General features: G+C 47.6%; 2 protein-coding genes across 7 annotated transcripts in view; both read right to left on the reverse strand.

Moving 5' to 3' along the window:
- Sfxn5 (sideroflexin 5) overlaps positions 1-10,014 on the reverse strand; it is a 112,372-nt gene extending 102,358 nt beyond the window's left edge. For all 4 annotated transcript variants that reach the window (XM_026411740.2, XM_077792018.1, XM_026411742.2 and 1 more), the window contains exon 1: positions 9,864-10,014. In XM_026411740.2, the coding sequence (XP_026267525.1) occupies positions 9,864-9,965 (102 nt within the window). In that variant the 5' untranslated portion in view covers positions 9,966-10,014. The remainder of the gene's footprint in view (positions 1-9,863) is intronic.
- A 1,266-nt stretch (positions 10,015-11,280) lies between these two features.
- Rab11fip5 (RAB11 family interacting protein 5) overlaps positions 11,281-14,523 on the reverse strand; it is a 36,098-nt gene continuing 32,855 nt past the window's right edge. For all 3 annotated transcript variants that reach the window (XM_026411739.2, XM_026411738.2, XM_077792017.1), the window contains 2 exons: positions 13,836-14,025; positions 11,281-13,600 (listed from right to left, as the gene is read on the reverse strand). In XM_026411739.2, coding sequence (XP_026267524.1) covers positions 13,397-13,600; positions 13,836-14,025 — 394 coding nt within the window. In that variant the 3' untranslated portion in view covers positions 11,281-13,396. The remainder of the gene's footprint in view (positions 13,601-13,835; positions 14,026-14,523) is intronic.

The following is a 14,523-nucleotide window of genomic DNA, read 5'->3' on the forward strand; positions in this document are numbered from 1 at the left end:
CTGGAAAAATTCTACCTCCAAAAACTCAGTCTAAGGAAACAATCAGAATGTTCAGAGATATGGTCAGAGGTACATGCCAAGGCTACCTCATTAATCATCACCAAGGTGATGGCTGAGTGACGTTCATTTATATGATTGAATATTATGCAGACATTTAAAATCATGCTTTCAGACCACAGTTATGACATGGAAAAGTGCTTATGATTTTGTAAAATGTATAAGCAGTGGGATTCCAACTTAACTAGCCAGGAGGTAGAAACAGATGGATATTAAATAAAGAGCAAAACTACCGAATGACATCTAGACCCTGGTGAAAGGAACCAAGGTTCCCTAGGGAAGTGGGTGGTTCCAGGGCAGGGCAGGGATGGTATAAGATGAAACTGGTTGTGCTAGAAAGTAATGAAGTGCCACCTCCACCAAAGTGACAGGGACACATTAAAAGGACCACTGAGGGGCAGATGGATATTTTGTGCCTGGAGACGTGAGAAGTGAACTGCGTGACCAATGTGGCATTCCGGAGGGACTGAATCTCATCATGGGGAACCTCAGAAATCCCCAGATTATAGAACATTTCACAAAATCACTGGCCTCATTCATCAAATACGTCAATGTCATAAAGACAAAGACTGAAAAACTGACCCACCGTTAAAGGTCACTAAAGAGATGGTGAAGTACATTGTGTGATGGGATTGGATCCTGGATTTGATGCAAGAATGTTTTCCAGAGTATTATTGACACAAGTGAAAAAGTTGGAATATGGATCATAGATTAATAAAAAGTATTGTATCCATGTTAAATTTCCTAGACGTAATAACTGCACTGTAATTATGTGGAGAATGTCTCTATTCATGTCTCTATTCTTAGGAAACATCCACTAAAGAATTATGGGATGAATGGATGTAATCCACTTTCAAGTAGCTGAGGAAAAAGAACATGTATAAATACAAAGGTGGTCATATCACCTAAAAATGTAAGTACTGTTATTTATTTATTTTTTATTTAATTTATTTAATAAATTATTTATTTATTTATTTATTTTATTTTTTATTTTTTGGTACCAGACATTGAACCCAGGGGCACTTAACCACCAAGCCACATCCCAGCCTTTTACTTTTTATTTTGAAACAGAGTCTCACTAAGTTGCTTAGGTCATCACTCACTAAGTTGCTGAGGCTGGCTTAGAACTCGTGATCCTCCTGCCTCAGCCTCCTGAGTTGCTGGGATTACAGGCATGCTCCACCATACTGGCTATTATTTTGTTTTTTACACTCTGCAGATGTCCTTGAGATCATGTATATTTGCTGTTTCTAGACTTTCTTCATCACCTAGACAAAGAAAACAATGAGGAAATGTAACAAAATTTTAAAAACTGATGGAGGTAGGTAAAGGGCAAAGGGAAGTTTTCCTACTCTTGTAAGGTGAGTTATAAGACACCTTTCCTGTACTACTAAAGGTGTTTCAAAGAAAAAAATTACAGACCATATTTTTCAAGATGCTAGATGAAAATACATTAAAATAATAACAGATATTGCCTCTGGGTAATAAGATTATGGGTGATTATTTCTATATCTTTTAAATTGCTTTTAAAATGAAAAAAATCAGTATTAGGAGTGACATATATTCTGTTTTTTAAAATATATGTAAATTAAAGTACAAGCTGGTATGTTAAGTAATATACTCGACAATGAGCTTCTGAAGGATGTAGGATGTGGATAGTTCCTCCTTTATCCACCTTAGCTACCAGTCTCCTCACATACTTAGAAAGGGCTGTGCGGATACACTTGAACGGATGAGTGGGCTGGTGAGCATCCAGTGGCCTCCAAACTTCCTGAAGGGGATAGGGCAGGGCAGGGCGGGGCTTTGAAGGGAGGGTACAATTGAGAAGTCTGTGGTCCAAGAGGCATGAGGATGAGCAGGAATAGATGTGAACAAAGCAACTTGGAAAAGATGCTCTAGCAGACACTTCCAGCCCCTGACTTGTCCTGTAGTTTTGATCCTGTCCCAGTCCTGCCAGCCCTCTTTTGCCACTTTCTACTTCAGTCACTGAGGGAAAAGCTCAGATAAAGCATTTTTGCTTCACAGACATCTGCAAACTCCTACTGAGCCAGGCTCCAGGAGCATCACCATGAACAAGCTCTCCAGGAACTCGGAACCATCAAGGAAGTCAAACACAAATAAGTAAACAAATAACTACAAAACACTGTGATCAGCGCTCAAATGAGGCATCACACAATGCACTGGGGACACATAGGTTTCTTCCTAGAGACGGTGAAGGAGGCACCCAGAGGAACTGAGACTGGGAGGTGGCTGGTTAACCTAACAGAGGTTATACAGGACAGCATGAGGGCATGAAGGCTGCGATCAGAAACTGCAGATGCCTAGAGTCTCTTCACCCATTCACCGTTCAACTAGCTTCTGAAGACCTACTGTGATCCACACTGTGCTGAGCCTTGGGGTACAGCGAGGCTTGCTGAGTGTGGAAGAACAGGGAAGAACCAGGAGTCACGGATGATGTGTAGATTGCCAGTTCAATACTAATGTGTATTAATCAGGATAAGGGGAGCAAAAGGCATACTGTTTTAGTGGAGAGGAAGACAAGGATTCTGCATTGGTCATGTACATTTGAGGTCATTGGGCATTCCAGATGTAACTGTTCAATAAACACTTTGAAATACAGGCCTGAGATCCATGAAAAGGGTTCAAAGCACATTGTAATCCTAACCCAGCCAGCCTAAAACCCCCAGGGACCAGCCTTAACAAAGTCAGGTCTACTGAATTACTGCAACAAGGAAGGCTGCATAGCACGGTTATGACAGATGTATCACCAAAGGAAAAGATTGAGTTGATGTCCAATGTTATGGATAAAAGGTGGAGGGAAATTGAAATAAAGTAGTCCTTCGATGGCTCCTAACTCCCAGCAAAGCAAGGGGCTGCATGGAAAGGGTCAAGCTAGGTCTGGACTGATAAGTGGACTTAGGGCCTTGTTTCCATGGAAACTATAAAGCTAAGATTAGTGTGGAGCTGGTCACCAGAGCACACACCTATAGTCCCAGCAACTCAGGAGGCTAAGGCAGGAGCATCTCAAGTTCAAAGCCGGTCTCAGCAACTTAGTAAGACCCTGTCTCAATTTTTTTTTTAAAAAGGGGCCAGGGCACTGGGGATATAACTCAGGGGTAAATACCCAGGGGTTCAATCCCCAGTACCACCAAAAAAAAAAAAAAAAAAAAAGACAAAGAAAAACTAGTGTATAATATTGAGACCAGAAACCAGAAACTCATTTAAACCTAATCACTTTGGGTTATCAGGTAAAGTGGCTTAGATCTGCCATCAAGAACTGGTTACTTCATTCCTAAGGATATGATTAAAACAGCAAAGTCTCGGGCAATCCATGATTTTTAGATAACTTCTCAATGAGTGCTTACTCAAAGAAAGGGGTCCTTCTGATACTTTGTAGCCTCAGCTAAGAAACATTATTTCTTTGCAGAAACAAAAACTACCTCTGTATGTCTTCCCTGCCATGAATGGCAGGCAAGGTTTCTATTCTTTGAGTTCATTTTTATTTTCTCAATAATTTAAAATGTATAGTGCACCCACTCACCCCCACCTCTTAAATTCAGCCCAACTGAATCTAATCATACAGTGGATATTTTTTCCTTCCCTTTTTCTTTACCAGAGAATGAGTCAGTCAAATTATCCTTTCTCTTTCCCTTCATAAGGAAGGTGAGTCTGCTGATTCTTGGCAGGGACCCTGGACCTCCAACAGCAGGTTGTCCTCTCCCTAGATGCAGCTCAGCTGGGGACAGCAGGCCTCTGAGTGGAGGCTGAGGGCAAAGGCCCAAGAAGAACTGACAGACGCATAGCCCCAGACCTCAAAATGACTGCTCTTTAGGATTAGAAATAAAATACTCACTGAACCTATAGCCCAAGGTAGACAGGCTGGAGCTGCAGGTGTCTTCAACCAGGCTGTACCCTGTCTGAATCAGCAGGCACTTCATGGCCAGGCCAGACACCCACGGATTCCGGTTCTATTGGTTTGAGTGCTCCAGGCTCCAGGCAGCAGTAGCGGTTTAAAAACCTTCCCAGGTGATTCTGGGAAGTGTGAGCTGCTCCACAACACAAACCAACCCCAAGCACTGCTCTCAGAAAGCCACTATAGCCTACGGGAAGGAAATGATTAAAAAATATAACTATCTAAAAGGCACTGTGATTTTAAAACTTCATATGAGGCAAAATATATAAGAAATTGCTCCTGGCCTCTGGACGCTCAGCCCACACAAATTTCATGTGACGAGCACATTTTCCTGCCCAGGAGTTCCCGGGACCACAGAGTGAGCCCTGGGCAACCCGCCTGCTCTACGGAAATCTGCCACAGTCCACATTGGACCCGAGCACACACACAGTTCACTGTCACCCTGGCCATCTTAACAGGAGGTGAGCTCTCTGAAGGAGTGAGGAAGCTTAAAAAATAAAAATAAATAGGCAGCAATAAAAAAAAATAAAAAACTATTTCTGGATAGACTGAAAACAAATGGGAGGAGATCCATGTTTGTTCCTGTTCCTGCCTCAGCTCCAGAGAGAGAGAGAGAGGAGAGAGTTCAGGGGAGGAAAAGGGCAGCAAAGGAGAAGAAAAGAGAGGAAGGCAGGTCTTAGAAGCTCCAGGTGTTGACTCTTCCTTTTCCTCTTCTCCCCTCCACAAGGCCGGGTGGGATAGTGCTTTAAAACACAGATTAAAAAACAACAACAGAAAACATAGATTTCAAGTTGGCAAGAGAAATGGGACAGAGGAACATGTTAAATAATACCAAAGAGATGCCATCAACCATATTCAGAATAAGGGACATCCTACAGGACAAACAACCCAGTTTCTTCAAAAAATAAAGAGGGAGAGAGAAATGAATATCAAGAGACAAAATAAACATGGACCAAATGTAATGTGTAGGGTTGAGAGAAGTCTCATTCAAACAACAATAATTAAAAAAAAAAGAAAAAAAGGGCCGGTCGGGCGTGGTGCTGCACACCTGTAATCCCAGCAGCTCAGGAAGGATTGCAAATTCAAAGGTCAGCCTCAGCAATTTTGCAAGGCCTTCAGCAACTCAGCAAGACCCTGTCTCTAAATAAAATATAAAAAAAAAAGGCTAGGGATGTGGCTCAGTGGTTAAGCATCCCTGGGTTCAATCACTGGTACCAAAACACACACACACATTTGGTGACAATTAAAGAAATGTGAAGTCACTAAGATTTAATTATTTCAGGTATGTGAAGGGTATATTAAAACTAATTGAGAAGCCCTCTGATATGATGTGATACAGAGAGCACTTTATCTCTGCAATATTCTTCGCCCAGAATGAGGGACAGTCTATAAAATATCCTACCAGCACTTGCTAAAATCATCAAGGTCATCCAAACAAGGGAAGTCTGAGAAACTTACAGATCAGAGAAGACTAAGACATGATGACTAAATATAATGCAGCATCTTGGATGGGCTCCTAGAACAGAAAAGGGACATTGATGTAAAAACATAGTGAAATCCAATTCAATCTGGAGTGTAGTTAATAGTAATATATCAATGTTGGCTTTTTAGTTTTGATAAATGTGCCATGGTAATGTGAGGTACATCTTTCTAACTTCTATAAATCTAAAATTATCCAAAATTAAAATTAATTTTATTTAATTAATTAATCAAAAGTAGCTAGGGGAGCTGGGGTTGTGGCTCAGTGGTAGAACACTTGAGGTACATGATTGTAATCCCAGCTACTCTGGAGGCTGAAACAGGAAGGTCCCAAATTCAAGGTCAGCCTTGGCAACTTAGCAAGGCCCTGTCTCAAAATAAAAGATTAAAAAGCCTGGGGATATGGCTCAGTGGTAGAGTACACAGGGTTCAATCACTAGTATGATAAATGAATGAATGAATACAAGCCAAGAGTCCTTAGTTTTAGAGGTATCCACTAGTAGGCCAATGAAATGCCATGATGTTTAGGATTTGCTTCAAAATAATTTAGTGGCTGGGAGTAGGGTGTATAGATGAAACAAAGCAGGCCTTAAATTGGTAATTATGGGGCTGGGGACATGGCTCAGTGGTAGACTGCTTGCCTGGAAAACATAAGGCCTAGATTCAATTCCTAGCACCAAAAAAAAATAAAAAAAATAAAAAATGGGTAATTGTTGAAGCTGAGTTATATGTAGAGGTTCAATGACTGTCTCTCCAGTTTTGTACATTTGAAAACCTCCAGAATAAAAGAGTTGGCAATAAACAAATATGAACTCTGGAGCCAGTCTGCCTATAAGGTTATCTAATCTGTTTGTATGTTACAAGTTTCCTGCCTGTAAACTGGAGATCATTGTACCTACCCCACGGGGTTGTGTAAATTTCATATCTCAACATGCATACAATCTTAACTATCACCATCTTATGGAGAGAAAAACAGCCACATTCCAAAGTCCATTTGTCACCCTTTTTCCACCCCCTGATCCTGCATGGTGTTCTTCCCCCCCTGCACGCCAGCACAAGGAGACTCTTGGAGGGATGGGGGGGAGAAGAGAGGTTCTGGGGTGACTCCAGAAAGCAATACTTTGGTTCCAATTTCTACAGAAAGTAGTGAGACTAGCTGAAGAACAGAGTGGTGTTCCCAGCATTGGCTCTGGAAATGGACGCTAGATTATGAGCTACTCAAAGCAGGCTTCTGTCAGAATAGCACAAGGCAATAGGAGTATACATTGGACACCAACTGTATGCTAAATATTGAGGGTAGAACATAGATAAAGATGACTAGACCCTAAAGGAGACCCTAAAGGAGCTCATGAACCCAGGACATCCAAGGCAGACAATTTTGTCTAGATTCACCCCCTTAGAGACCACCAACTCTGGGGTCTCTGAACTACCAAACATTCTCCCATTTGGTTGCAATTTAACAAGATTCCTAAGGGACAATGACCACTGCTCCAGACACAGCCTAGTATGTCAAATTCAGGTCCACAAAACCCACTCAAGTATTTGCGGCACGTTCATTTATTCACAAGTCTTTATTGAGCATCTTTGAAGTGCCAGACATAGCTGAGTCAATAGGGAGTCAAGGCAGACACAGTCCCTGATTCCACGGAATCTAACGTCAAAAGAGGAGTCATCCCCAAATCAACATATCCACTAGATAGTTGCTTTGCAGTAGCAAGGCACAGTCAACTCATCTTGGAGGCTTCCCCAAGGAAGTGATGCTTCACTAATTCATTAAGAATGAGGAGTGGTGTGAGATTTGGGAATGTGGGGAGGTGATATTCCAGCAGATGGCCTGGAGAGGGGGAAGTAGAAAGGTCATAATAGATTTAAAGGCTAAAAAGCAGTCAGTGTAGTGGGAAGGTTGTTACAAAGGTGGGTAGGTGGTAGGACTCAAGAAAGAAGACAACAGGGATAGACAGACTGTGCAGAACTTTGGGCCCCTTCAGAGATGAGGTCTTTATCTTAGGTGCAAGGGAAGCCACTTCAGGGTGTTTAAATGTACATGTGTGGAGGAGGGGATATCATTTGATCAGACCTGCATTGCTGGGACTCTGCCATACAGAAGAGAGAGGGATGGGAAGAGGGCCAGAGTGGAAGCAGAGAAACCTGTCTGAAGGCTTCCACAATGGTCCAGGAAATAGATGAGGGGGGCTGGTTTTGGAGTGTAGCCATGGAGATGAGCAAATTTGAAAGTTGTTGCAGAGGTGAGATCATGGCCTCTCATCGTACTTATAGAGTGAGAGGAAGGGAAGTACACAGGCAAATCCCAGGTTTACGACTAGCACTTGGGTGGCAAGCTGAGCTGCTTGCAGAGAGCCAGGGAAGAGTGTGGGAAGAGCAGGTTTGGAGGAAAGAGAAGATCCTTAACATGGATGAATCACATGTGCTCAGGCACTGTTCTTTATGCAGGCCACTATGTTGGACAGCTTCAAGAGCAAATGCAACACACACTTTACTGCCCAAAAGAGGGACCAGCAACAGCAGTAGGAACCAAATAGCCTCCAACGTGCATCTATGGCTCCACAGCAAAGGGCCTAGTCATTAAGCCACTAAGAGGTACCCCATAAATATCTATTGGGTGACTGAATATTCCAAGGGCCACACACAGATAACAGGAACAAGGGGAGGCAAGAGGAGAAGTTTTTACTCAACACCTAATTAAAAGCCTAACTACCTACATAGCACCGCAGGGTAATGTTTTCTCAAAAGACCTACATGAGGTTTGAGACCAAATAACCTCGGTGTAGAGAACAACAGAAAAGACTTCAGGGAAAGGTTGTGGTGGTGGAAAAGTCTTTATGGGTGGCCAAAGAGGCTTCCAGGAAGGAATCAGCTACCTGATTTAATCAGACCAGGGGGTAAAGACACCACAGCCTGAGACTGGCCTAAGCTTGACTGAAGGATGAGCAGAATGGGAAATGTAGAAAGGAATGAAGGGTCACCCCAGGTGAGGCAGGAGAACCCCACCCCCAGTTTCGCCATAGGTGGCATCTTACACTAGCAGAAAGATGACAGTATCTTCTCAGATACCTACATGCTGAGATGATCTATTTTTTAAAAAACAATCTAGTCCCATTTAAAAACCCCGGGGACATTTTTTCAAAGGGATAAGGAGAGCAGTTCCTTAATTATCATCAAACCTCAAGGCTGGATCCAGTCCCCCTCCCACAACTGCAGCCAAAAAAGAAAAAAAAAAAAAGAAAAGCAAGCAAGCCACTGCACCGACCTTTGTACCATAGCCTTTCTTCCTGCAAAGTTCTTTCTGGCTCCTCTGCCACCCACCCCACCCATCGAAATCCCCGGTTCGCTTTAGCTGAGTCTCTTCGCCCTTTTCCTAATAAAGTGCGCTTCTTCAGCGCTGGAGACAGCAGGGCCCCGGGGTCTGCGGAGTGGGAATTGCCCCTCCTAGGCTCCGGTCTCCCGGGCCCAGCCAACACGTCGGGACTGCAGGTTCCATCCCTGTCTCGGTACCCGAGTACCAAGTTATCGGCGCCCAGGCGGGGGTCCAGAAAGAAAAGAAACACAATCATCGTGCCCAGAAGAGTCCGAGTGGATCTGGACAGAGCCAAACGCCCCGTGGTGCCTGGGCCGGGGTACCGGAGGACTCAGCGAGGGAAAGGCTGGGGCTGGTTCCCGGATCCACGCACCCTCCTAGGGACTGCGGCCCCAGGGGATGACACAGCGTTTCCTCCGCACCCCTAGCTCTCCAGGTTTGTCCCAGCTCCATCTCTGCGGGGCACCGGCCAGCCGACTCGCTGCGTCAGGGAATTCCCGGCTGGGGGATGGGAGAGGCCGGGGAGCCGCAGAACTCGGCACGTGGTCCCACCCTGCGGTGCAGCGCGGACCCCACTTGCGGGTAGAGGAATGGAAGTATGATCGCGAGGTGCGGGAGCTGCACGGAGGCTCAGCCTGCAGCTCGGAAGGAAAGTCAGTCCTAGTCGGGGGAAAAGTTAGAAGGCATCCTGGCCACGCCAACTTCTCACCCAGGGCCGGGCCCGAACTTTGCACCGGGAGTGGGCGGCTGCACAAGCTGGAGCGACCCTGCAAAAGCAGACCGGACCCGGGCGCCCGGGAGTCCGGGCCTCGGTCGTCAGTAGCCAATCAAAGAGCGCCTCGGGCGAGAAGGACTGGAGGGCGCGGGCAGGAGAGGAGTGACAGAAACAACCGCCAATAGGAAGTCAAACTGGGAGTCCTCACCCGGCCCATTGACCAATGGGAAAAGGGTGGTTGTGGCCGAGGTCCCCGCGGCACTAACTGCAGGCTCCGGTGGCCGCAGGTCGGAGACCCTTGGGCTAAAGGGGACTTTGGAGGGGAGTTTGCCAGCCCTTCCTATGCCACCCGCCGACATGCAGATCACAGCTCCGGTCCTCACCTGCTGGAAGCGGGGTTTACCCAGTTGGAAAGGCGGTGCATCCGTCGAAGCATTAGCGGCACTAGCTGCCGCCGCTGATGCTGTAGTCGCTGTATCCGCCATGGCCACTGACGCCCGCAATCCCCGGCCCTTTTAAAATGTCCCTCCTCGGCCCCCGCCACAGCTGCCTCTCCCGATTGGCCATGAGCAACCGCAGCAAGCAGGGCGCGCAAGGGGTTGTGGGAAGTGTAGTTTTTCTCTCCTTAGAATCTTGACAACCTCAGACTGCGGAGAGTTGCATCCACGCAGCCTCCGTCTCGGTGTTGCAGGGGTCGGTAGTACGGGAAAGGTATGTAAGCATGGCCCTGAGGTTCCGGTAGGGGAACGCCGGGCGGCCCCTCGCTACTAACCTGCCCACAGAAGTTTGGGTTGATGTCACAGACGTCGCGCCTGAAGCGGCAGCCCAGAACAAGGGCCCTCCACCAACGGGTCTGACCAGGGACCAGATGGGCAAGGACTCCAGGTGAAGTGGGGGTTAACTGGGAGGTCTTTCTGCAAGGACTTGCAATGCTGAATTTTCCTACAGTTTCTTGTATCACCACCCTACCTCCCACCCTGTGCTCTCCACTCGGTTCCTAGAGTAAGCTGGGCTTTTGCCCCCCAGTCCTTCATGCCCTCCACCTTCTTTGACCAACCAAGGAAGATCCCTCCTGGGCCTTACTTTCTGGGAGGAAGAGAACTGTCGGGGTGTGGGAGGGAGGTGGGGGGAGCCCGCTGAAAATAGGGTTAAGTAGCCTTGCAAGTACCAGCTCCAAGGACTTTAGATAAGGAGCAACCCTAGCAAGGATAGTAAACACTTATACATAGAGCAGCTTAAGACTCCTGGTTGAATCTGGTCAATGAACCAGACTGGGGGTATAAGGGGCTGTTTCACCGAAGACAGTGAAATCATATTGGACTTGACTCTGGGAAACCTCACTTTGGGTCTTCTTGGTCTCAGGATAAAGTGCAGGGTTGGCTCATGTCCGCCCATACCTTTCTGAACCCTGCATAGGTTGTAGCACTAATGGCTGAGCAATAAGAAACAGAATTTTCCTTTAGCTGAAAAGAGAATCTAGCTAACTATAAGGAACAATTGTGTTTTGGATTTGTAATTTATCTCCCCCTACTAGACTTGACAAAGTAGCTTGAGAACAGAATTCAAGTCTTGCCATCTGTATTTCCTCACTGTACCAATAAACATGGCCATAATAGATGTCTAATTAATAGAGATCCTGTGAGTTGGTGAAAGATTGAGTCCCAGCCATTGGGCAACACTATACTGCTGCCCTGTGATATCATCAGTGAACCCCACTCACTTCAATTCAAGGCTGCCTTCTTCCACAGGCAGCCTCCTTCACACACTCATTCCAAAACAGGAACAAGACAGACCACCTGCAGTATGTGAAATTTTATTCTTCATAAAGTGCTTGAAACATGAAGAACAAGCTCTTTATAAACAGAGGAGTTACAACTAGTAAGACAAACAGCTAAGCAGAATGGTACCTGCTTCCTGACCACCCCACGGCAGCTCTTCTCCATCTTGTGGCCAGAACAGAAACATCAAACAAGAATCCTGGATTTCAATTCAAACCTTCTTCTAAAGACACCCCTGCCCTGAGCACATGAGAGGCCCAAAATCAAGGATGGTGAAAGGTCAGGACTGGAGCTGGGATCACCTAGAGCCCAGAGGAATACCTAGTAGGGGAGTGATCTCCTTACTCAAGAGACACCTCCACCCCCCAATCACTCCAAAAAACATAACTGAAAATCTGGACACCTATGGATACTTTTCTCAGCTATGCTGAGCGGACATTAAAGATGTCAACTCTGCAGGGGCTTTCCCCCATGTATGGGGCTCCTGTGCATCCTGGCAGAAGACTGACATCACCCACAAAGCCCATCTCCTATGAGGCTTTCTGAGTGAGCCCGCAGGCTCTCATGAAGAAGGAAGCCCCAGAAGGGCTCTTGCCTCTTCAATGGGCCAAAAGTACCCTCCTTTGGCATCTTCTCACCTCCCACCCTTTGCTAATGAAGGATGCCCAAGCCACCAAAGGGTCCCTGCAGATGTCATGGGGATAGCCTACTACGCTTTCCATAAACAAACCAGGGGCTGAGCCAAAGGGCAGATACTTCATTTCAAAGTGCACTGCAGCCAAGCCAGGCAAGGTGCTGGGGGATGAAGGGACAGGCCAGGACAGAAGCTTAGTGGATAGGTGGGAGGGCAACAAAGGCTTTTTTCTCTATGTACAGGAGTCTCCTAAGGCATAGTGTGCCCTCCCACTTCCAGAGCAGCCAACTGCTGCTTGGTTGAGGCCTGATAGAATGAGAGTGAGCAGAGCAGCCTCAGGCCTGCTCCCATCAGAAGTTTTTATCCTAGGATCTGCCTAGGAGGGAAATGGGCAAGATGGCAGGAAGGCCGAGGAGACAGCAGCACTTGGCCTGGCTCTTAGCTGAGATTAACTCTGGGAAGGGAAGAGCACAGAGCAAGGCTACCTCCATCCCCTCTTCCCCTTCCCAGAGCCACCCCCAAGTGCTCAACAGGAGGGGGAGGCCACCAGGAAGGAAAGGTCTACATCCAGAGGCTCTTGACCCCACCCGCAAAAGGCACGTTTTAATTTGTTTCCAAAATTTCAAACCCTGCAGCAGCACAGAGTTTTGGCATCTGGACAGACAATAAGAACAGATGTGGAGGCTTTATCCCCAAAACAAAAGCAGCCCAAAGCTCAGACCTGGACAGGTCCACACATCAGAGGTGGGTGAGAACCTGAAAATCAAGGGGCTCTCCCCTGACCCAACCCTACCTCCACAGTCACCCATGACACTCAGTGGAAAGGTCCAGAGAAGGGCAGGGAGCAGCCTGGAGAGCACACGGCACCACCTCCATCTATACTGCACCCCTGATACAAGCAGCTCCAAACAGAAACAGACTCAGGACGCAGCAGAACAGACCAGGCCACATGGGCTCCCTGCTCTTGGGATGGGCACGGGGCAGAACAGGCACACTAGCTGCCTACAACCTACAAACAGGCAAATTGGTCCTGTCCCAGACCCAGCAATACTAGGAAATGAAGAAGATGAGGGATTGGCCATGGGAAGGAATGGCTGACATCCTTGGAGGATAATAAAGTCTGTGCTACAGCAGTCTGGTCCCAGATACCACATCAAACTGCAGCTCTCCCTGTTCCATCTTGGGGGCTAATTTCCCTATTCCAATTTCTTGGAGCCCCCAAAGCTAAGGGTTATGAAAACAGGCAGGTGGGAAAGACTGAGTGCTCCCAGAGACGCATGGTAGTAAAGGAACCTGAGGCTCTAACGGGAGTCCAAGGGCTCACTTCCAGCAGCCCCAGTAGAGGCAGGAGGGAGAGGGAGCATGGAGTGGCCAGGAAGACAGACTGCACCCCGTCCCAGATGAGAATGTGCTCAGCAGGAGGGAGGGTGGGCGGGCAGGTGGTCACAGCCCCTGTCTGGGTAGCAGGTCCTCACCAACCCTCTAGGGATGGGGACAAGGGAGGCTACTTGGGGGGCCCAGGGGGGATCTGCAGCAGTGTGGGTGAGGTCTCCATGATCCGCACCAGCAGCCGGTCGATGTAGCTCTCCAGCTCCTGCACATGCTCATCCCGCTGGCTCAGCTCCCGCTCCCGCTGCAGGAGCAGGCCAATGAGTTCGTCGTGGGTCAGATGGTAGTACTTGGCCGACTGGTCCAGCATAGCAGAGTCCTGAAGCCAGATGGAATGAGAATGAGCAGAGCAGCCCCTGGCCTACTGCCCACCTACACCCCAGTACCCCATCACAGGCCCCAGAGCTAACTGTTTCAGATGCCAGAGACGGGCTAACCAACTTCAGGACTGTGGCATGGGGACCTGGCCTGCTCACTCTTCCACCCTCCCAATGCTACAGGCCCCTCCACAGCACCATGTTCTGTCAGATTGCCCCTGGCACCCTGGGTCTCACCTTTAATCTCTTGGTGTCCACCATCTGGCCAAGCTGGGGTGCCGGAGCCACAGGCTGAATACCACCAGATGTGACTGTTTTGAGCTTCTCCAGCCCACTGCTCAGAGCTGTGCTCAGACTGGAGCGGGACTGCTTCCTATCAGAAATGCCCTCTGCAGGGACAGCACTGAGGGGCTTCACGGGATGGGGACTGCAAAGACAGAAGATGGGTTATGAGGGGAGAAGGGTGGCACTGGGAAGGTGGGGCCACCTTCTCTGTAGAGCCCCAAGTCTGCTGTACAGCTGAGGTCTCTTGGGCAGCAGCACCCTGCATGCCTCAATCTGCGTCCCACCACATGCCCTCTCCACATTTCATTCCCCCTTTGACCTAATGACCTGGTTCTTTGGCAGAGGCCACTCTACAAATTTCTGCATTGTACTGGGAATTTGCCAGGGACACCAGCCTCCAGCCATTTTCCCTTCCTCCTCTTCTATACTTTCTCTAGGGAGGTAGCCAACCTTCCCAGCTTCCCCAGGACTGTGGGGATTCCCAGAACATGAGATTTCAGAGCTAAAACCAGGAAAGACCTGAAGTTCTTGGCTTTGCTATAATCACTTGTGCACCCAGTCAGGCTTGGAAGTCCCCTCAACCTGTACTTGCTTGCTCAACCTCAGTCATCACCACTTTCCTCAAACCCAAACTGCTCCA

This window comes from Urocitellus parryii, chromosome 12, assembly GCF_045843805.1.
Source record: "Urocitellus parryii isolate mUroPar1 chromosome 12, mUroPar1.hap1, whole genome shotgun sequence".
Taxonomy (NCBI): Eukaryota; Metazoa; Chordata; class Mammalia; order Rodentia; family Sciuridae; genus Urocitellus; species Urocitellus parryii.